Source organism: Giraffa tippelskirchi, chromosome 2, assembly GCF_054371585.1.
Source record: "Giraffa tippelskirchi isolate mGirTip1 chromosome 2, T2T-mGirTip1v1.2.pri, whole genome shotgun sequence".
NCBI lineage: Eukaryota > Metazoa > Chordata > Mammalia > Artiodactyla > Giraffidae > Giraffa > Giraffa tippelskirchi.
Genome location: NC_137276.1, coordinates 226,880,059 through 226,904,539, shown reverse-complemented (window position 1 = coordinate 226,904,539; position 24,481 = coordinate 226,880,059). Strand labels below are relative to the sequence as shown.

The 24,481-nt window shown below is 40.3% G+C and overlaps 1 protein-coding gene across 4 annotated transcripts in view; it reads left to right on the top strand.

The window, feature by feature from the left end:
* TMEM50B (transmembrane protein 50B) overlaps positions 1-20,026 on the top strand; it is a 37,195-nt gene extending 17,169 nt beyond the window's left edge. For all 4 annotated transcript variants that reach the window (XM_081572955.1, XM_081572958.1, XM_081572957.1 and 1 more), the window contains 6 exons: positions 28-167; positions 1,826-1,938; positions 3,129-3,196; positions 12,042-12,134; positions 14,906-14,963; positions 18,543-20,026. In XM_081572955.1, the coding sequence (XP_081429081.1) occupies positions 69-167; positions 1,826-1,938; positions 3,129-3,196; positions 12,042-12,134; positions 14,906-14,963; positions 18,543-18,588 (477 nt within the window). In that variant the 5' untranslated portion in view covers positions 28-68 and the 3' untranslated portion in view covers positions 18,589-20,026. The remainder of the gene's footprint in view (positions 1-27; positions 168-1,825; positions 1,939-3,128; positions 3,197-12,041; positions 12,135-14,905; positions 14,964-18,542) is intronic.
* The last annotated feature ends 4,455 nt before the right edge of the window (positions 20,027-24,481 follow it).

Sequence of the window (24,481 nt, the reverse complement as noted above, 5' to 3'; positions counted from 1 at the left end):
TTTTTTTGTCTTTTTTTTTTTTTGTAGAATATAGTATTTAATGAAAAATCCATGCTTAAGTGGTGAAAATGGCGGGCTTCCTAGATAATTTCCGTTGGCCGGAATGTGAATGCATTGACTGGAGTGAGAGAAGAAATGCGGTGGCTTCTGTGGTTGCAGGTATATTGGTAAGTAAAAAGGCACGGTTGGCGACATTTATGCCTCACCTTTCCCCCTGAAAATCAATCTCAATTCCTTTGAACTGTCAATACCCAAGATAATACAGCTTTTGTAGGCAGTAGTCAAAGATACAAACAAAAATAGAATGGTATAAAGAGTCCCTTCTCACCCCCTGAACTTAATCATTGAGCTTCAGAAAAAATTAAATCATGGACTTCTCTGATGGGCCAGTGGTTAAGACTCCACGATTCCACTGCAGGAGGCATGAGCTCGATCCCTCGTCAGGGAACTAAGATCCCACATGCCACGATGAAAGTGAAAGTGAAGTCGCTCAGTCGTGTCCAACTCTTTGTGAACCCGTAGACTGTAGCCCACCAGGCTCCCCTGTCCACGGGATTCTTCAGGCAAGAATACTGGAGTGGGTTGCCATTTCCTTCTCCAGGGGATCTTCCCAACTCAGGAATCAAACCTCGGTCTCCTGCATTGCAGGCAGACTCTTTACCCTCTGAGCCACTAGGGAAGCCACATGCCACAGGGCACAGCTCCCCCCCACCCCCCAAAAAAATCAGATCATGGCCAATCTTGTGATGGAAATCAAGCATTCCCTGCCCTCATCTAATAAGATACTTGCTGTATTTTACATGTTATTCAAGAGCTTCTTTATGATACTGGCATACTCCATCATGAAGTTTTGCATTAGTTTTCTTGGTCTGAACACTCTTGTAATAAAACTTGTCATTTTGAAGCTAAATGTATTCTGGTGCCTCCAAGGCCTGGAGCGAGTTACGTTCCCTTTCAGGGAGCTCATCATTGAAACCATAACCACCTTGAGCTGGGACCAGAAAGATCCTGTTACACTTAATGTAAATTTCTCTTTTTCAGTGTATAGTTCTACACCTGAAGTCCAATAGAAAAAAAAATAAGTAGAACAAGAACTAAAGATAACTGTGAAGCAGTATGCATGCAGATATCTTTTAGGTGTTTCTTAGTTTTTCTTGCTCTCTGTGGTCATCTCGCCTGCACTTAATTTGCCTATGAAATTCCTTAGTAACTTTTCTACTTTGTCTATTCAGCCTAGTTTACATAGAAACTTTACATTTTACAAACTCATATTTAATCAGTTTTACAGTATTTAATCAAATTGCATATTAATTAAAATCATAGCAAGCTTAGATGTTTTCTTGGAGGCATGGCAACTCATTTGTGGAAGCGAAAGTGCTTGGTCACATTAAAAAGGAATGTCCGAATGCTTTTTAATATGAACAAGAGAGTGAAACCAGGTAATCAGGGAACTGGTTAGTTAAGAGAGCTTTGGTTGTATATGATTTTATGGTGCATTTATGGTGTATTTTATGGTTGTATATAAATTTATGGTGAAAGAAGCAGATAATTCATTCCTAGATAATAAATTTTTCATCTTGCACTGAGAGCAGAACATCAGAATCGTACAGCGATTTGATTAGTTGGATTTACCTCATATGCTATAAAGAAGTAAACAAGGGATTCTTATTGTTTATATTTCAGCATCAAAAACTCAAAGTAGACATATTTCATTGTATGTTTCAATTATATGGTCCATAGAAAACATGAAATGTTAAGGAACAGGTAAGCCAAAGTGTTAGTGTTAGTGCTGTTTTAACGACCTGGGCTCTTTCTCCTTCTCAAGTTTTTTACCGGTTGGTGGATAATGATTGATGCAGCTGTGGTGTATCCAAAGCCAGAACAGCTGAACCATGCCTTTCACACATGTGGTGTGTTTTCCACGTTGGCTTTCTTCATGTAAGTATGAAGTAACTCAATTCAAGATCATTTTTCTAAAAACTTTTTTTTTCTCAAAAGTTTAATGCTATCTGGAATAACTTCAATTGATTCTTTAACATGATAAATATATGTGCATATACCTATATTCCCATTTTATTAAAATATTTTTTAAATAAAAGATGACTGAATTTAGTCAGATAATCTTTTTATCCTCTATAATGATTCAACATGTGATTTTCGATCTTACAGTCTTTGGTATCTTATAATTCATAATTTTTTCCCTTGGCAGCTTAAAAAATAATGGTGCATCTTAAAAATCATCGGCATTTTAGATTTAATGAAGTATGTACATTTGTAGATTTTTTGATAGGGAGTAATCCTTGAATATTCTCATATATTCATCTTTTACCATAGAGCATTATTTAATGTATTACTTGACTGTATTTGCCAGTATTTGGGGGAGGACAGGATTAACCTTAAATGAGATTGATCTATGGCTTTTCTTTTTTATTAAATCATTTTCAGGTTTAGCCATTCTCTCACTTCCTAAGAGTTTGGAAGTTTATCATGGATGTCTTTTAATAATTTAAAAAATATGTTGAACATTAAGATTATGTAATTTTATTATAGTCAGGAGCTTTAAAAACATTTAAATTTGTAGAAGATGGATCTACTTACATTCATTCAGGATGTTGAGTAAAGACAGTTCCTACTGCAAATGAGCCTGCTCTGACAAAAGTGGAAAGAGAGGCTGAATAAAATGGGCCTATTTATTATACATAAACCACATGTTCTCTGAATTTGAGAAATGGATGAGAGAAAGTCACTTGACTTTTAACACAAAGAGAAACTTTTGAGTTCTTGGTTATAGTGAGAGCCTTAAAATGGGGTAACACACAGTACGTCACTCATGTAAAATAGGCATGGAAATCAGAGAACAGGAGTCTCTTTCATAGTCTCTGGAGACAAGTGATAGTAATCCCTGAAAATTAAATCTTTTCTGAGTGTATTTTAGTAAAGTAAGACTACCATTATATTTCTGTCCATTAGGACATTTAAATTAAAAGATACAATCAGTTATTCAGATGTTGACTTTAGTTAGAAAATGTTTCTCTTCTAAATGACTTGTGAAGAAGATATTCCCTTCTAAATATCTGTGACTATTTTAGCAGCCTGAAAGCTTATTGGATGCTTTTGTATTGTTCTAGGATAAACGCTGTGTCCAACGCTCAGGTGAGAGGCGACAGTTACGAGAGTGGCTGTTTAGGAAGAACAGGTAAGGCCCTTTTGAGTGGTTATTGTATGCTGGTGAAAGAGGGATTTTATCAGTAAAAAAAAAACAAAGGCTCTTGTGAGTCTTTATTTAGGAATGGTAATGATTATGTAGAATTTTTAAAATTTTGCTTTTAAAAAAAGTTTTTGTTATTTAAAACTTTAAGGGCGTTGAAGTTCCTGGGTTTTGTCATGTTATATTGCCGATAGTATATAGATAAAATATACCATTCAGAATCAGTGGGTCTTGGCTCCAGGTTGTTCTTCCTGTACTAATGATGCATTTATTCTTATCCCAAATGTTGACAAATAATGTTACTTACAATATGGCTGATCGTGATTATTTAGCAAAGTACAAACACATTAAGAGATCAAACCTAGGGTTACAATGTTTTTCACATTTAGTTCTGATCACCTGAATAACCAACCCATAGACTACAATGAAAGTATGTAGAAGAATCATGCTGTCTACATACACATTTTTTTGTTTGAAATCTTTTGATTTGTCATCCAATAGTATTTTTCTTTTATTCAGACTATAACACATTCTATTAGAATCCAGGGGTTTGTTGTGAGTGGAATTTTCTTGCTGTATATGAAAAGTGCAGGACTAGACATCCTGTTTCCAGCCTTTAAGGATGAAGGAGGGTAACTTGTAATTATAGTCAGGAATGGGAGTACATGGGAAAGGAATTTTGAGGGATGATTAAGAATAATAGCAAGCACTTGTAGAATTCAGTTCAGTTCAGTTGCTCAGTCGTGTCCGACTCTTTGCAACCCCATGGACTGCAGTGCGCCAGGCTTCCCTGTCCATCACCAGCTCTCGGAGTTGCTCAAATTCATGTGCATCGAGTTGGTGATGCCATCCAACTAATCTCATTCTCATCCTCCCATCTTCAGTCTTTCTCAGAATCAGGGTCTTTTCCAGTGAGTCAGTTCTTTGCATCAGGTGGCCAAAGTATTGGAGTTTCAGCTTCAACATCAGTCCTTCCAATGAATATTCAGGACTGATTTCCTTTAGGATGGACTGGTTGGATCTCCTTGCAGTCCAAGGGACTCTCAAGGGTCTTCTCCAACACCACAGTTCAAAAGCATCATTCTTCGGCGCTCAGCTTTCTTTATAGTCCAGCTCTCATATCCATACATGACTCCTGGAGAAACCATAGCTTTGACTAGATGGACCTGTGTGGGCAATGTCTCTGCTCTGCTTTCTAACATGCTGTCTAGGTTGGTCATAACTTTTCTTCCAAGGAGTAAGCGTCTTTAAATTTCATGGCTGCAGTCACCATCTGCAGTGATTTTGAAGCCCAAGAAAATAAAGTCTCTCACTGTTTCCACTGTTACCCCATCTATTTGCCATGAAGTGATGGGACCGGATGCCATGAAGTGATGGGACCGGATGCCATGACCTTCGTTTTCTGAATGTTGAGCTTTAAGCCAACTTTTTCACTCTCCTCTTTCACTTTCATCAAGAGACTCTTTAGTTCTTCTTTGCTTTCTGCCCTAAGGGAGGTGTCATCTGCATATTTTAGGTTATTGATATTTTTCTTGGCAATCTTGATTCCAGCTTGTGCTTCATCCAGCCCGGCATTTCACATGATATTCTCTGCATATAACTTAAATAAGCAAGGTGATAGTATACATCCTTGACGTACTCATTTCCCGATCTGGAACCAGTCTGTTGTTCCATGTCCAGTTCTAACTGTTGCTTCTTGACCTGCATACAGATTTCTCAGGAAGCATGTAAGGTGGTCTGGTATTCCCATCTCTTGAAGAATTTACCACAGTTTATTGTGATCCACACAAAGGCTTTGGCATAGTCAATAAAGCAGCAATAGATGTTTTTCTGGAACTCTCTTGCTTTTTCGATGATCCAGCGAATGTTGGCAATTTGATCTCTGGTTCCTTTGGCTTTTCTAAAGCCAGCTTGAACATTTGGAAGTTCACAGTTCATATACTGTTGAAGCCTGGCTTGGAGAATTTTGAGCACTACTTTACTAGCATGTGAGATGAGTGCAATTGTGCGGTAGTTTGAGCATTCTTTGGCATTGCCTTTCTATGGGATTGGAATGAAAACTGACCTTTTCCAGTCCTGTGACCACTGCTGAGTTTTCCAAATTTGCTGGCATATTGAGTCCAGCACTTTCACAGCATCATCTTTTAGGATGTGAAATAGCTCAACTGGAATTCCATCACCTCTACTAGCTTTGTTCGTAGTGATGCTTCCTAAGGCCCACTTGACTTCACGTTCCAGGATGTCTGGCTCTGGGTGAGTGATCACACCGTCGTGGTTATCTGGGTCATGAAGATCTTTTTTGCATAGTTCTTCCGTGTATTCTTTCCACCTTTTCTTAATATCTTCTGCTTCTGTTAGGTCCATACCATTTCTGTCCTTTATTGAGCCCATCTTTGCATGAAATGTTCCCTTTGTATCTCTTATTTTCTTGAAGAGATTTCTGGTCTTTCCCATTCTGTTGTTTTCCTCTATTTCTTTGCATTGATCACTGAGGAAGGCTTTCTTTCTCTCCTTGGTATTCTTTGAAACTCTGTATTCAGATAGGTTTATCTTTCCTTTTCTCCTTTGCTTTTCACTTCTCTTCTTTTTTCAACTATTTGTAAGGCCTCCCTCAGGCAACTATTTTGCCTTTTTGCATTTCTTTTTCTTGGGGATGGTGTTGATCACCGCCTCCTGTACAATGTCATGAACCTCCGTCCATAGTTCTTCAGGCACTCTGTCTATCAGATCTAACCCCTTGAATCTATTTGTCATTTACACTGTATAGTCGTAAGGGATTTGATTTAGGTCATACCTGAATGGCCTAGTGGTTTTCCCTACTTTCTTCAATTTAAGTCTGAATTTTGCAATACGGAGTTCATGATCTGAGCCACAGTCAGCTCCTGGTCTTGTTTTTGCTGACTGTATAGAGCTTCTCCATCTTTGGTTGCAAAGAATACAATCAATCTGATTTTGGTATTGACTATCTGGTTATGTCCATGTGTAGTCTTCTCTTTTGTTGTTGGAAGAGGGTGTTTGCTATGACCAGGGCATTCTCTTGGCAAAACTCTGTTAGCCTTTGACCTGCTTCGTTTTGTACTCCAAGGCCAAATTTGCTTGTTACTCCAGGTGTCTCTTGACTTCCTACTTTTGCATTCGAGTCCCCTATAATGAAAAGGACATCTTTTTGGGGTGTTAGTTCTAGAAGGTCTTGTAGGTCTTCATAGAACTGTTCAACTTCAGCTTTTTTAGCATTAGTGGTTGGGGCATAGACTTGGATTACTGTGACATTGAATGGTTTGCCTTGGAAACAAACAGAAATCATTCTGTCATTTTGAGATTGCATCCAAGTACTGCATTTTGAACTGTTTTTTTGACTATGATGGCTACTCCATTTCTTCTAAGGGATTCTTGCCCACAGTAATAGATATAATGGTCATCTGAGTTAAATTCATCCATTCCAGTCCATTTTAGTTCAGTGATTCCTAAAATGTTGATGTTCACTCTTGCCATCTCCTGTTTGGCTGCTTCCAATTTACTTGATTCATGGACCTAACATTTCAGGTTCCTATGCAATATTGTTCTTTATAGCATTGGACTTTACTTCCAACACCAGTCTCATCCACAACTGGGTGTTGTTTTTGTTTTGGTTCCATCTCTTTCTGGAATTGTTTCTCCACTGATCTCCAGTAGCATATTGGGCACCTACTGACCTGGGGAGTCCATCTTTCAGTGTCCTATCTTTTTGCCTTTTCATACTGTTCATGAGGTTCTCAAGGCAAGAATACTGAAGTGGTTTGCCATTCTCTTCCTGTAGAATAGTTGGTGTGTACCAAAGACTACCCTGAATTCTCTACATATATTAACTGAGTTAATTTGGCAATAGTCCTTGGAGATAAGTGCTCTTGTCCTCAGTTTTAGATGAAGGAGCTAAGGCACAGAGAGCTCAAGTAACTTGTTCAAAGTCAGAAAGCAAGTGGTGGGGCCGGGATTTGCACACTGACAGGCTGGTTTCAGAGCCCATGCTGTCAGCCACTGTGTCATGCTTGTATTCAGTCGAGAACCATTAAGTTTCCTTGTCTGTTAACGTTTGCCTCAGTGTAATTGAGGATAATTTTATGTGAATAAAAGTTCAGTTTAAGGTGTATAGTTTGAATTTTGACAAATGTACGCAGTTGTGTAACTACATCTAGCATCATGGTATAGAATATTTCCATTACTCCAGAAAGTTTAATCCCCTTTTCCTTACCTGGCCACCACTGATCTGCTTTCTGTCACTATAGTTTGGCCTTTTCTAGAATGTCATGTACCCATTGAATGAGTCCCACTTTCCCTCTTCAGCCCCTGGCAACCACTATTGTATTCTCTGTTCTGTGAGCTTGACTGTCTTAGATACCCCCCATAAAGGGAATGGGCCTGGAAGAAAGAAATCCTGCCGTATGTGACAACAGGGATGAACCTGGAGGACATGATGCTAAGTGGACTGAGCCAGTTATAGGGGGACAAATAAGCTTTCTTTTGCACCTGATGCCTTAAATGCTGATACAGATTTTATGATTTCACTTCCATTGTGATCCTTGAAGGATTGGAGAGACTGGGGATAGTGACAAATGACAGAGAAACCTAAGTTAAGAGTGCATTGCGGGGGCTTCCCTGGTGGCTCCATGTTAAAGAACCCACTGCTGACGCAGGTTCGATCCCTGACCCAGGAAGATCCCACATGCCATGAAGCAATTAAGCCCGTGAGCTGCAGCTACTGAGCCTGTGCTCTAGAACCTCTGAGCCACAACTGCTGAAGCCCACCCACCCTAGAGCCTGTGCTCCGCAATAAGACAAGCCACCACAATGAGAAGCCCCCACACTGCAATTAGAGAGGAGCCCCCACTCGCTGCGACTAGGAAAACGCCCACAGAGCAACAGAGACCCAGCACAACCAAAAATAAAAATAAATAAAAATTATTTTTAAAAGTGCACTGTGTGTGTTTGTGTGTGCACACTCACTTTCATGTCTTGTGCCCCAGCTTTGGCAGGTAATGTCAGGAGTGAATGAGAATGAAGGATAAAAGAGCATGTATTAGCAAGTGAAAATGTTGTACATAGAGCACACATTAATTTATTTGATCATTAAAAGTATATTCCACAGACATTGCTGTGGATTCAGTTCAGTTCAGTTCAGTCTCTCAGTCGTGTCCGACTCTTTGCAACCCCATGAATCACAGCACTCCAGGCCTCCCTGTCCATCACCGACTCCCGGAGTTTACCCAAACCCATGTCCATCGATTAGGTGATGCCATCCAACCATCTCATCCTCTGTCATCCCCTTCTCCTCCTGCCCCCAATCCTTCCAAGCATCAGGGTCTTTTCCAATGAGTCAACTCTTTGCATGAGGTGGCCAAAGTATTGGAGTTTCAGCTTCAACATCAGTCCTTCCAATGAACAACCAGGACTGATCTCCTTTAGGATGGACTGGTTGGATCTCCTTGCAGTCCAAGGGACTCTCAAGAGTCTTCTCCAACACCACAGTTCAAAAGCATCAATTCTTAGGCGCTCAGCTTTCTTCACCGTCCAACTCTCACATCCATACATGACCACTGGAAAAACCATAGCCTTGACTAGACGGACCTTTGTTGGCAAAGTAATGTCTCTGCTTTTAAATATGCTATCTAGGTTGGTCATAACCTTCCTTCCAAGGAGTAAGCATCTTTTAATTTCATGGCTGCAATCACCATCAGCAGTGATTTTGGAGCCCCAAAAAATAAAGTCTGACACTGTTTCCACTGTTTCCCCATCTATTTCCCATGAAATGATGGTTCCAGATGCCATGATCTCAGTTTTCTGAACGCTGAGCTTTAAGCCAACTTTTTCACTCTCCTCTTTCACTTTCATCAAGAGGCTCTTTAGTTCTTCTTCACTTTCTGCCATAAGGGTGGTATCATCTGCATATCTGAGGTTATTGATATTTCTCCCGGCAATCTTGATTCTAGCTTGTGTTTCTTCCAGCCCAGCGTTTCTCATGATGTACTCTGCATATAAGTTAAATAAGCAGGGTAACAATATACAGCCTTGACGTACTCCTTTTCCTACTTGGAACCAGTCTGTTGTTCCATGTCCAGTTCTAACTGTTGCTTCCTGACCTGCATACAGGTTTTTCAAGAGACAGGTCAGATGGTCTGGTATTCCCATCTCTTCCAGAATTTTCCACAGTTTATTGTGATCCACACAGTCAAAGGCTTTGACATAGTCAATAAAGCAGAAATAGATGTTTTTCTGGAACTCTCTTGCTTTTTCAGTGATCCAGCGGATGTTGGCAATTTGATCTCTGGTTCCTCTGCCTTTTCTAAAACCAGCTTGATGGAGAGGGTGTGGAGAAAAGGGAACCCTCTTACACTGTTGGTGGGAATGCAAACTAGTACAGCCACTATGGAGAACAGTGTGGAGATTCCTTAAAAAACTGGGAATAGAACTGCCATATGACCCAGCAATCCCACTGCTGGGCATACACACCAAGGAAACCAAAATTGAAAGAGACGCGTGTACCCCAGTGTTCATCACAGCACTGTTTACAATAGCCAGGACATGGAAGCAACCTAGATGTCCATCATCAGACGAATGGATAAGGAAGCTGTGGTACATATACACAATGGAATATTACTCAGCCATTAAAAAAATACATTTGAATAGGTTCTGTTGAGATGGATGAAACTGGAGCCCATTATACAGAGTGAAGTAAGCCAGAAAGAAAAACACCAATACAGTATACTAATGCATATATATGGAATTTGAAAGATGGTAACGATAACCCTGTATGCGAGACAGAATAAGAGACACAGATGCATAGAACAGTCTTATGGACTCTGAGGGAGAAGGTGAGGGTGGGACGTTCTGGGACAATAGCATTGAAACATGTATATTATCATATGTGAAACAGAACACAATTCCATGTTCAATGCATGAAACAAATGCTCAGGGCTGGGGTAATGGGATGACCCAGAGGGATGGGATGGGGAGGTAGGTGGGAGGGGGGTTCAGGATGGGGAACACATGTAAACCCATGGCTGATTCATGTCAATGTATGGCAAAAACTACTACCATATTGTAAAGTAATTAGCCCCCAACTAAAATAAATAAATTTATTAAAAAAATAAAATAAAACCAGCTTGAACATCTGTGGATTATGTTACTATTATCTATTTTGTACAGAAAATTGCACTGTAACTTACCCACAGATTTTTAACTTAAAGATAGAACTTGCATTTGTCTTGGGTCTGTCTAGTTCCAAAGCCCATACTTTTTACTCTTAGTGACTGTTGCATTTTATTCCATGATTATTCTCTACCCAGTTAAAGTTCATAGTACAGTTTATACATGGTGCCTTTAGTGCAAGTTCTGTCTAGTGCCTCAGAAAATAAGGGCAAACTGTTTTAAAGGTATGCTCAGTTATTGCCACACTTTCATACTACTTTAACAGTTTATTTGTAATTTATTCCTATTTAATTCCCAGAGTAATTTGCAGGAGAGTGTTATCAAAGTAATAAATATTACAACAAATGGAAATGTTAAATAAGAAGGAACAGGAACCAGGTAGAAAGAAGATCTTGTACTTAGAATATAGGACAAGATGGATACTCTTATTAATTGTTTATTAACCTGACTCTGAGTTTCCTTGTAGTCAAAGCAAAAAAGGGAAAATATTTTTTATTTTTTGCTAAACAAAAGCATACTCATTTTTTAAGGGAAGTTTTTTTTTCTTATTCTATCAGAAGAGTTTTGTGTGGTCACATATAAAGGACATGAAGGAAAATAATTACAAGGAGTTTTAGAAAAAAGCTGTGATTGAATTTGGAAGGTGTCTTTCTCCAAGGAGCTAAACATTACTGTATATTTCTGGAGATCTGCTTAGTATTATAATAAAATTGAGATAATCTAGAGACCTGTTTTTCTCAAATATCAGCTGTTCTAGCCATGCTGAGCTTTGAGCTTCCTGCTTATCTGGTGTCCAAAACATATGAATTTCTGTTCACTTAGTAACAGAATATCTGCAATGAAGGCAAATTTAGCTTTCTATTATGGAAATTGGCTTGGGTTTTATTTTCATTCCAGTGGAGTTTTATTCCCCTTCCACAGGGTGACAGGCTGTCAATATACCTGTGATCAGGGTCTGGCACAAATGCTAACTTGCTTTCCTAAAAGTGTGTTAAATCTACTCACGTGTCCAGATGATCACTGTATTGAGATTCTGTGCTGTATAAATTCAAAAATTCTACATAGTGAGGGGTTGAACAGATGCTTTTGTCCTTGAACTTTTTAAGGATACGTGGCACAAGTTGCTGCCTCAGCCATAAGAGAGACTGATATATGGCTGCTGTTAGTAACATATTGAGTAGTAACATGATATTAATACTGATGAAGAGGGGACATACGGTCTTTATTCATTTGCAGTCTCTCATTCCTGTATGGTAATGGCTGTCTGAAATACATTTGTTACTTCTAATAGAACAATTACTTTGATAATATATAACAGGGTAACTTTTTAGTTAGGGTTCAATTAATCAGTTTAGTCAAGTAATTACTTATGAAGCCTGCCTACTTTAATTTACTCAGCTGTTAGTTTTTTTAGCCAGTAGAATGGCAACTTACCCTTTTCCCCTTTCCAAGTATTGCTTTACCCTTTTTAGTTTTAGTTTATTTTTTAAAGTCTTCATTCAGTTAATTGTTAAAGCTGCTAGGTGTATATAACTATGTAACTGTCTTTGAAGGGCATGGTGTTTATTAAGTTATGTGCTCTAGTGTTATGTATTCCTGAGACATAGAGCTGCAGAAATGAGCAAAATCATAAAGCCTGTTTTTCACACAGGTGCTCGAGTTTGGCTCTTCATTGGTTTCATGTTGATGTTTGGGTCACTGATTGCTTCTATGTGGATTCTCTTTGGTGCCTATGTTACCCAGAGTAAGTATTTATTCCTCTTCTCTTTCACAGGAGAGATTCAGATATGTCTTGTCTATTTGGCTTAGTCTGTTATCTCCCCATGGAGTAAAATTTAGTATAATTACCCAGCTTCAAGCTAAGACTCTGTGTAAAGATATAAATTGTTTAATATAACTTCCCTGTGGGGTCATTGAGTGCAGTTGGGTAGACTCGTTGGGAAATCCAAGCCACTGACAAGACCAGGTGACTCTCAACCATCTCTCGAGGTTCTCATTCCTTTCTTACCCCAGGCAGCCAGGCTCTGTACTAGAGGCCTTTTACTCAGTAAAAGGTCATGGTCTTAAAAGTGAGAACCCTGTACAGGGCTACACAGCCCCTTATACACAACACGAAAACCCATGAAGTGCTGAAGGTCAAGAATTTCATAACCAGCTTGGCAGCAAAACCTGACCTAAATTGACCTGGGGCTCATTATTATCTTTATTCGCTTTAATAAGTATTCAAATGTTTTATTAGGGAATGTGGTTGTATTTGATTGTGGGATACTGGTCCAAACCCAGTTGCGGGTGCTATGTAATATTATGCCCTGTGCTATCATTCTTAAATCTGAAAAATTCTGAGTTCTAAAACATGTCTGGCCCCAAGGATTTCAAGGTAAGGTGTTATGGACGCCAGTGTCTTTCTGTGCAACTGATACATCTCCTCTCCAACCCCAGTCTCGAATTTTTCATTCATAGGTACAAGGGGAGTCTTTTAAGTGCACGATAGAAGATGTGTGTAGCCTTCAGGTAGAAGCTGTCGATGCAGTGGAGTGAGCTCTTAGTACACCATTCTCAGTCTTGGGACTGTTTCAGTCACCACAGCTTTTCATCAGGGAGGTGGTGAGAGGTTTTGAAAAGCAGGACGCAGTTGTACCCTGTACTCCTGGAAGCATCAGAAGAACCTTTCACTGGCTCTCTCCCTTCACTCCAAAGACAGCATCAGTTTCCAATAACACTTTATTCATCATCTGATGCCTCTGTCATTGGAATCTCTTTGTCACTCTGCTTAACTGCCACATCTCCTTGTCCTGACCCCCAGCTGACCTTTTAATATTGTGATACGATCCCTTTCATATCATAGATTGATCAGTATTAGATTTTGGAATACCTTCATCTTTCATTTTGTACAAAATAAATAGGTATAAGAGGTCAGTGGTTGACTAATGTTTAAATAATACCACTCACCAAATATATCTAAAACGTGTTATTTTAATTAATAAAAAACACTATGGAGCTTGCGGTTCTAGCACAAAGTGCATGTTGGGCTGCACCATGTAGCTTGCGCCATCTTCGTTCCCCCACCAGTTCAAGTGCAGGATCCTAACCACTGGGCCACCAGGGAATTCCCGTTAGTGATTGTATCTTAATCTTTAAAGATCCAGTACATATTGAGAAATGTCTTGATAATGGATCTCATTTTCATATTCCTACAGCACTGCTCATTACATATACTTAAAGTGTTTTGGCCAAACCACACAGCCTGTAGGATCTTAGTTCCCTGACCAGGGGTTGAACCCCCACTCCCTGCAATGGAAGCTCGGAGGCTTAACCACTGGACCACCAAGGAATTCCCTATGTCTACATCTTAGTTTGCAAACTGAATGTGCGTTTACTTCAGAGAGCATTTCTAACACATATTTCAAGTCTTTTACTGTACAGATTTTCTGAAACTGTTAATAATAGTAGCAGCTAACAGTTATACAGTACTTCATGAGCAAGTACTGTTATGAGTGCTGTGCATAGTCTACACGTCTCACACTCTGTGGGATAGGTGTGGTTACAGTGCCCATTTTACAGATGAGGAAAGTAAAGGATAATGGGTTAAATAATTTGCCCATGATCATACATTTAGTCAGTGGTAGAGTTGGGATTCAGATCCAGGGGTGCAGCTCAAACTTGGAGCTTTTAACCATGTAGCTATGTTGTTTGCTGCAATTTCAAAGGCTACAAATTGAATATTTCTTCATCCTATCTAGTATTTTTAATCAACATTGATTGTTTTATAGAAGTTAAATATCCACAAAAATTTGAGTCATTTCCAATGTTTTCTTCCTTCTTAGAAAGATAGTGACTCTTTTCTCCAGGAGAATATGATGATGAATTATAATGATTCTTTTTCCATATGTGTCAGATTTATGAAATAAAACTCCTAAGTTCATGAAGGAAAATAAGCTGAACAGACAGTTAGATCATCAAAGATGTAATCTGCATCTTTCTAACATTGCGTTATTTCTAACATTGCATATTTCTAACGTTGGGTATTTCTATCATTGTGTACTTCTAACATTGTGTATTTATTGGCCATGGGAGTGACGGATGAGATGCTGCTTCCTCAGCAGTTCAGATGTAGCTGAAACCATACCAAATACTTAAGACAAAGAGAAAATCTAGTAAATTCTTTGTCTTTTATCCAGAATGAAAGTAATCCTTTGTTTTGAGAGAATAAGGTTGGCATTTTCTTATTTCAGTTTCGTTGTACATTTCTTTTTTCTTTTCTGTTTTTGGCTGTACCATGTGGCTTATGGGATCTTAGTTCCATGAATTGGCTGCACCCTGAGATTGAACCCTGAGAGCGAAAGCACGGAGTCCTCGCCACTGGATTGCCAGGAGATTCCCTCATTGTAGATTTCTTAGAGTTAATGAATAATAGTAGTATTTTATAATATACAGAGCATTATAAATGGCATGAATACTTTGTTGCTCACCTTTGCCTTTTGTAATCTTCTGATCTGTTTTACTTTGTATGTGCAGATACTGATGTTTATCCAGGACTAGCTGTGTTTTTTCAAAATGCACTTATATTTTTTAGGTAAGTTGCCTAATTTTTAAACTATATGTGTATGGCATTTACAGAAAAATCATCTTTATTATAAGAGCAGCGTATGTAATGAAACATGTATAAATCTACAATGTATAAAACTACTTTTAAAAAGTGATAGTTCTACTGTTGCATGAAAGCATTTGTAAACCACTTAATTAGGGGCCCTGCTATGTGCCAAGACCTAAGCTAGATGCTTTATGTATGTTACTTTTTAAATTCCTGTGTAATTGTCTTAAGTATGTAAACCAGATAGTGCTCCTATTTTATCAATGAGAAAATAAGACTCAGAGGCTTACTTAAGTTCACTTGATAAGCAAATGAAGAACAGGGATTTGGACCCATCAGACTGCTGTTTCCATAGGCTGTGTTTTGTTAAGAAGCCGTATCATGTGCCTCCAGTTAAAAAAAAAAAAAAATTAGAATTAATACATAATATGCATGTCATGTACAAAACCTGATTGAGGAATTAAATTTTTTTTAGTAAGTTTTTTAAGATAATTTAAGGAAATGGCAACCCACTCCAGTGTTCTTGCCTGGAGAATCCCAGGGGCAGGGGAGCCTGGTGGGCTGCTGTCTGTGGGGTCGCACAGAGTCGGACACAACTGAAGTGACTTTAGCAGCAGTAAGTAAAATAATAAAATGATCAGAAGTGTTTTTTAGGGGTAATCTTCTATGAAGCTTCCAAAATGAAGCCTGTACCCTTTACTTTTTGAGATGAAAATGTCTTTTAGTGTAAAGATAGGTAGGTACTTTAGGCATCATTAATAAAATTACACCCCTTACCCTACACCTCACTCACAGAAGCATTAAGATCTAAGCCTTGAAGAAGTTTATTTTCTTCATTCGTTTTAAGGAATTGGATTATGGAGTGCTATGGTGTTGTTTCCTTCATATTTCTTCTGTTTCGGGTTCACTGAGTTTCTTGGATCTGTGGATTTATAGTTTTCACCATACTTGGAATCTTTTCAGACATTATTTCCTCAAATATTTTTTCTGTCCACCTTGCCCTCCTGGGTTCCAGCTACACACGTACTAAGCTGCTAGATGTCATTCCACGGCTCACTGGTGCTTAGTTCTTTGCGTGCTTTTTTTCCTACCTCTCCATCGCTGCTCTTCTGCCCACCAAGGATTCTCTTTTCTTGTTTTCTCTCTCTGTTTCATTTAGGTTAGTTTTCATTGTTATATCTTTAAATTCACTGATGTCTGCTGCTATCACATCTAATCTGCTGTTACTCCCATCCAGTGTGTTTTTCGTCTCAGATATTGTATTTTTCATCTCTGTTAACTTGATTTGGGCTTTCCCCCCCCACCCCCACCATTTCCATGTCTCTCCCTAACATGCTTATGCTTTTCCTTTGTCTTCTTGTACATATGAAGTATGTTTATAACTATTTCAGTGTCCTTGTCTAATTGTGTCAGTTCTCAGTCTGTTTCTATTGATTACTTCCATTTTCTTTTTTCATTCTGGGTCTCTTCCTCTATTTGCTCTTTGCTGGCGGCTGACTGGGGGCTGGACTTTTGGGTGTTCTTATAAACGTTTTTGAGCTGACTGCAGCTCAGTCATTTGGAAACGGGTTGATCCTTTGGATCTTGCTTTTAAGCTTTGTTGGGCAGGCCCAGAGCAGCTTTAGTCTGGGATTAATATGTTCCCCTTGCTAAGGCAGAGAGCACTTCTGAGTGGTCTTCCTGATGCCGCATGTGTTCCGAGGTGTCCACTCTGCTGAGGTTGTGAGGCATTCCCAGCCCTTTGGGAGCTCTGGGAATGGTTCTTTCCAATGTTTCCTTCCCTTTTCTTTGGTAGTGTCCGCACGTGCATCTCCTGTCAGGACTCAGCAGAAGCCCTTGGGGCCTTCCCCTCTAGCTCTCTGTCCTCCACCCTGCACACTCTAGCTGCCTGGCCTCCCCGACCTCTCCACACTGTCTCCTCACCTCAACAGTCCACTGTGCCTGGGTTCCCTCTTACTGCACTGCAGCTGGGACACTCTTGGCTTTGAAAGGTGTGTGACTGTTTCTGCATCTTGTGATTGTATTTCTTGGCCCATGACTGACAGCCTTCTGGGAATACACTGAATTTGCATAGAGACATCTTAGGCACTGTTTCGAGATCAAATTTAAATTCAGATTCAGCCCTTTGCAGGGGCAGATGAGCATATATAAAGAACAGTTGGATGAACAGAAACGTTATGTGTGTAAAGGCCTGTGCTCACGTGGGCAGTGGCTGCTGCATCAACTGTGTGCTCTGCCCAGAGGCTGGCAAGTTATGCAGCCAGCCACGTGCTTCCTGTGTGCCGGGCCTTTTCTGCGTGCCAGAGTGCAGTTCCTCCTCCTCTGTTTGCTGTGCTTGCGGGTGTGCCACACCCTGGCCACTCACTGTTGAAGTTTCTTAAGGTTCTGCTCTAGGCCTCTTCTTGACTCATTCTTTCTCTCGATGGGGTCCTTTTGGCTGGGGACTTCAGTTAGTACCTGTGTGCCAGGGAACCACAGATGTCTATCTCTGTGTCAGAACCATGTATTGGATTCTTACTTACCTGTCCTGAGTGGCTGATGTTTCAAATCTAACAGAGCCAGTGTACCCAGAGCTCAAACTCCTGTCCCAGAGTGTCCCATCTTTCTGCCCTTTCCTTCTTCCCCTTATACCTTGCTGAGATAATTTCTTTCTTCCTTCCCTCTCTCTCCTCCCTCCCTTCCTTCCTCCTTTCCTTCCTTCCTCCCTCCCTCCCCTGGGTCTTCAGGGCTGTGGGCAGGTTTTCTCTAGTTGTTGAGAGTAGGGGCTGCTCTTGATGGTGGTGTGGGGGCTTCTCACTGCGGTGGCCTCCTTTGTTACGGAGCACAAGCTCTAGGTGTGTGGGCTCAGTAGTTGTGGCCCACAAGCTTAGATGCCCCGTGGTATGTGGGATCTCCCCGGACTGAGGATCGAACCCGTGTCGCTGCATTGGCAGATGGATTCTTAACCACTGGACCACCAGGGAAGTCTCCCACTCCCTTTCTTTTAGATCTCAGTTCAGTCATCACTTCCTTAGGAAAGCCTTGACCTCTAACTAGGTCCGATCCTTGTATTTCTCTTTCTCGGTACCATGTGTATTACTGAGTTGGGGTTTGGTTTCTCCCATTGGTGAGCACATTTGTCTAGTTTTGGCTCACAGTTACATTCCCAGTGCTTAGCCAGGTGCCTCGTGCCCAGCCAATACTCTGTACAGTAACTTTTTGTAAATGAATGAAGAATTGTGTCATGGTCTGTTTTAGGATGCTTTGGTTTTTGTAGCTCAGATATTGTAGAACCCTAGAGATGTGAGTGACCTTATTGCTGGCCACGATGAGAAATGTGCTCTTTCCTTGCCAGTGTCCTATCCAGCAATTTCAGGCTTTAAGAAGATATTAAACTCAGCCATCAGGTCAACAGACTGCTTTGTAAAACAAGCAAATTCAGACCAACACCACCACAGTCTTTAATTTTAGAAATTGATAAAAAGGATCAGTGAGGTACCCATCAAAGTATGTTTAGAAAATGAATTCTCTATTGTGTTTCTCTGTGATTTTACCTCACGATTTATTTTAATATCTTTGCAGCACTCTGATCTACAAATTTGGAAGAACTGAAGAGCTGTGGACCTGAGATCACTTCTCAAATCACATTTTCCTTTTGTTATATTCTATCTGTAGATAAGTTTTTATCTCAGTATAATTTACACATTGCCAAATGGAATAGATTGTGCATTAAATGTTTTGTTTCTTTATACTTTTAGGCCCTGAGCTTTTAAATAGTTTTATGAAATTTTTGTCCTTTTTTTTTTCCATTGAATTAGATTGTTAATATGTACATAGTACAAGAGTATGTAGATGAGATGAGGAGTGTCAGTTTTTTTATTCTTGAAGACTTAAAGCTTAATATGTTCCCTGAGCCAGGATTGTATCATCATGATCATTGTAGCTAACTACTTTGCCTACTTTGCCTGATTTTCAAAGATGTGCAAAAAAATACAGCTCCACATATCTGAAATAAGCACTGAGCCATTAAAAGGGGTATTTTAGCAAGTTGTAATTTATTTTGGCTTAAAAATGAGATTTTTTTTTTAAAGGAAAAATGTTTGTTCTTATGTATAAAAGAAGTGGACTTTTATATGAAGATTTTTTAAAAATGCCTGAAGGACTAGTTTGAAAACCTCTTCCAAAAAACAATTCCTCTAATAAGACTTTATTTGAGAAAGGGTAATACATGATCGGATAAGCTCAGTTTTACATGGCTGATGTAAAAAGACTGTTAGGCAGCTCAACAACATGCTTCTTAACAAAAGCAGCTTAAACGGTTGTCTTTTGATAGCCTACTATTATCTGATGTTACAAAATTCTATATCAAGCAAATTTGAAGACAACTGCAGTTTAAAAGCATGAACCATATAACAAAAAATGGAATAATTAGATTCAGGATAAAAGCACTCCTTCCCAAAGGGTATCATTATGACCTAGTGAAAAATTAGGCATTTCATCCACTCAGTGACTTGACTGCAAATCTGTCTTTGCTCTAGCCCTCAAAGATTTAGGTGAACTCTTCCTGCAAAATACATCTTTAAGCTGAAAGTTCTTACTCCAGTCAAAAGCTTCTTTTGCTGAATATGAAATACTGTATTTGCACTGGGTGTATTCCCCTGAGAGATTTCAAAGGGAGAGCCGGGTCTTTATTTCTACTTTGGCTTTCCTTTGTTTTTTCGTTGCACTTTTTTTCAACAGGTTTTTGTTGTGTTATTGCACTTTTTCCTCCAGAGGGACTTTTCTGGAGCCTTTTGTTGTAAGACAGGATAATATTAGTGATACTATACGCAGCTTCTAACATAAGCCGTGTTTTGCTTAACATCTCTCCTCTTTGAGGTTTTACCGCGCACAGAGTATGAAGCAGTTGTGGAATGCTGTGCCTCTGTCTAGATACCATCTTGTTTAATCACTTTCCCTTTGTTGGTTTTTCCTTCAAAAATACTGTCTTTCTTCCAATGAATTGTAAGACTAATTACATGTTTCCACTCCCTCGTAACTTGTTGCAATAAATATTATTTCTCACACATTGTAATATTGTTAAATCTGTTGGAGAAAACGAACTCTAAAATTTGGTTTGCTGTTCAGTTTTCAGTCATTTCCATTGGACCTGGTCAAAGAAGTGGTTTCCCTTTATAAAATCAATATATGTAATTCTTCTTTTTTCCCTGTTGGGGGCAGGGGACACAACTGTGCAGCTTGTGAGATTCTAGTTCCCTGACCAGGGCTCAAACCCGGGCCCTCGGCAGTGAAAGTGGGGAGTCCCATCCACTGGACTGGCAGTGAATTCCCAGGAGAAATGTATTGTACTCAGATTTGTGAAATGCTAGTGTGAAGGCAATGGCACCCCACTCCAGTACTCTTGCCTGGAAAATCCCATGGACGGAGGAGCCTGGTGGCTACAGTCCACTGGGTCGCGAAGAGTTGGACGACTGAGCGACTTCACTTTCACTTTTCCCTTTAATGCACTGGAGAAGGAAACGGCAACCCACTCCAGTATTCTTGCCTGGAGAATCCCAGGGACGGCGGAGCCTGGTGGGCTGCCGTCTATGGGGTCGCACAGAGTCGGACACGACTGAAGCGACTTAGCAGCAGCAGCAGCAGCAGTGTGAAGGCAATGAAGGGAAGGCTGACTGAAATAGTGGCTGCTTTTTCTATTTTTGACTCTGTCATGAATTTGTTTTTTAATTGGGAGCAAATCACTTAATTTCCCTGTTTCCTCATTAAAAAAAAAAAAAGATACTGTTAGTATCCACTCCTATCAGACACTGTGAGTCAGAATAGAGTCCTTTGTAAACCTTTAAAGGTACATGTGATTCCCTTAAAATCTCCCTGTTAACACAGGTTCAGTGGCTATTGAATCCAAGTGTCTTTTGGTGTTTTGTGTAGGACCAACATTACCAGAGCATTATATTTTATTAATTACACTGTTTCCGAGATCCTCATTGTATACTTTGTGTCGTTGCTGTAGATGTTGCATCTTTCCATTATATAAATTTTTGATGTGTATCAACATAATGAGGTAGCGGAGATTGCAGACTGGAAGATCAGTGCCATATAGCATTTGCTGCTTGTGCAAGAACCCCCGGGGTGTTCGACATGTGTGTTAGTCACTCAGTCATGTCTGACTCCTCGTGACCCTATGGGCTATAGCCTGCCAGACCTCTCTATCTATAGGGTTCTCCAGGCAAGTGTACTGGAGTGGGTAGCCATTCCCTTCTCCAGTGGATCTTCCCGACCCAGGGATCAAACTTTGGTCTCCTGCATTGCAGGAAGATTCTTTCCTGTTTGAGCTACATGGAAGTCCTTTTTTTTTTTAGTGTTTGACACAGATGCATTGAACTCAGGTTCGCTGCAGTTTTCCATGGGTTTTCAAATGTAGTGTTAACTCTGACGCCCCCCCTTTTTTTCCTATTGCTCCACTTTTCTTTTTTTTAAAGCAATTCCATTGCTCTATTTTATATTTAACTGGCTCATATCAAACATCAAATCTCTGCCAACCTTATAGATTTATCCCATTTTTTTTCCTGTACTCTCTTGTCACCACACACTCATTTTGATTCTGTTTAAAGTTTATAAAAACTAAAAACGAGGAGCTACTTTTAGACAGTTTCATCTCAAATAACACCCTGATAAATCCTGAGGGAGAAACATCTGATGCTAATTTTGTCCCTCTCTAACAGTCACATTTGGTTTTAACACCTGTGCTCTTATTTCAGTGCACTCTCTTCACTGTATCATCTATTCAGACTGGGAGGATTGAAGTAGAAATTATTATTTTACTCCCTTTGTTGATCATTTTTCTTATTTCTTTGAAAAGAAAGGAGTAGCCTAACATGGATAGGTTGAATGCTTTTCTGAAAAATTACTGAGGAAAATCAGAATATGCTCATTTAATCCCAGGATAGTTCTTTTTTAAGGGAATTGTGATGCCATCTTTGTTTTCACAGTCCACCCCCATTTTCCTGAAAATAGCCTTTATTATGGTTGCGTTTTATTTAAAATGAACTATATATCCATCCTGGTTCTTTCATACCTAAAGACAGTGAACTCTTCTATTCCCCCCCTGCCCTCAATTTCATTTGGACCAAGCCCAAAATATTTCTCCACCTCTTCTTTGCCCTTCCCCCATCCTTTAAGCTGTCAAGCTTTCCAAATCCAGTCAATTCTCTTGCTTTAAAAATAATTTTTATTTATTCGCTTTCGGCTGTGCTGGGTCTTGGTTGCTGTGTGGGCTTTTTCTACTTGCAGCCAGCGAGGGCTCCTCTCTAGCTGCAGAGCAGGGGCTCTAGGCGTGTGGACTTCACTAGTTGAGGCTCCCAGGCTCTAGAGCACAAGCTCAATAGTTGTGGCACTGGAGCTTTGTTGCTCCATGGCATGTGGGATCTTCCCCGATTACGGATCAAACCCATGTCTGCTGGATTGGCAGGCAGATTCTTTACCCCTGAGCCACCAGAGAAGCCCCAGTCAGTTCTCATTCTTTGCTGTAGGTGAATCGGTAAAGCCTCCCCAAGACCGAATTAGTGAATTCTGAATCTTTGCTTCTGATGGAAATGCTAGGTTAGGTGAACTTTCGGCCACAACATCTTCCTCAGCCATCAATACATAACCTTACTTCATGTGTGTGTCTACTTAAAAACACCTTGTTTAATGTAGTTAATTCACAGCCTTGAGCTCAAAGCAACACTATACCTTATGCCTGAAGGAAGCTTCTAACTAACGCAATTTTTCCTGGAAGGCCCATCCCAGTCTTGGGTGCCATTTTTCACAGTGAAATCAGTAATAAGACACAAAACCGAAAAACGTGGCACAAAATAGGTCACCAAAAGGACAGATATTACAGTATGAGAGCTGAAGCAAGATGCAACGCTTCATCTTATTCCACCTCCGCTGGGAATTTGCAGGTCAGGCAACTCCAATTACCACTTGACACGTGTCCACAAATGACCAGGACATGCCACCAGGATTGACTTGGAAATGACAGATATTTTAAGTGAACTGGCAAATAATGAAGTTCAATTGCAGTTAATAAACACTCTGACTTTATCTTCCTTTGGCTTAGTGATAGTTTCTCACCATCATTTCTATCATGGTCCATTGTTTCTTGCCTCATTCAGTACTCTACCACCAGCTAAATCGTCCCACTGTAGAACTGTGTTTCATTATGTCATTTTTCTGCTCAACACTGATTGCTAACATGTATGGGGTTTCCTTGGTGGCTCAGACTGTAAAGAACCTGCCTGCAATGCAGGAGACCCGGGTTTGATCCCTGGCTTGGGAAGATCTCCTGGGGGAGAGAATGGCAACCCACTCCAATATTCCTTCCTGGAGAATTCCATGGATAGAGGAGCCTGGTGGGCTACAGTTGGTGGAGTTGCAAAGAATTGGACATGACTGAGTGACTAACTCTGATTGCTAGCGTGTGTGGAGAACATTCTATGCCCTGTGTATGGTCTCATTTCATCCTCACAGTTGGAGATAGGAACTTTTATTGGAGAGGTGAAGGGACTTGCCCACAGATCGGAGTCATGGCTCACACCCGTTGTTCCTGTGTTTGAAGTCCTGCTCTCTTCAGCCAGCATTTCTGAGCTGCCCTAGAACCTTGGCATTTCGTTAGCAAAAAATGTACACTGGTCAAAGAAGCTTGGAAGACCTTTGGTTGAACTAGGTTAAAAAAATGTTTTTTTCCTGTAAAGTTTTTTTTCTTAGAACATTTTATAAAATGTGTCCTATATTTTTTTAGGAAGGATCTATCAATTCTATGGGCTTCCCTGGTGGCTTAGTGGTAAAGAATCTGCCTGCCAATGCAGGAGACTCAGGTTCGATCCCTGGGTTGGGCAAATCCCCTGGAGAAGCAAGTAGCAACCCACTCCCTATCCTTAGTGGATAGTCCCATGGACAGAGTAGCCTGGTAGGCTACAGTCTCAGTTCAATTCAGCCGCTCAGTTGTGTGCAACTCTTTGCAGCGCCATGGACTGTAGCATGCCGGGCCTCCCTGTCCATCACCAGCTCCTGGAGTTTACTCAAACTCATGTCCATTGAGTCGGCAATGCCATCCAACCATCTCATCCTCTGTCGTCCCCTTCTCCTCCCGCCTTCAATCTTTCCCAGCATCAGGGTCTTTTCAAATGAGTCAGTTCTTCCCATCAAGAGGCCAAAGTATTGGAGTTTCAGCTTCAGCATCACCCTCAGTCTATGGGGTCACAAAGAGCTGGACATGACTGAGTGACTGAGTACGCACTCCCCCAGTAGCATATTGGACAGCTTCCGACCTGAGGTGGGGCTCATCTCTTGGCGTCATATCTTTTTGCCTTTTCACACTGTTCAAGGGGTTCTCCGGATGAGAATACTGGAGTGGTTTGCCATTCCATCCTCCAGTGGACCATGTTTTGTCATTCAGTTCAGTTCAGTTCAGTCACTCAGTCGTGTCCGACTCTTTGTGACCCCGTGAATCGCAGCACGCCAGGCCTCCCTGTCCATCA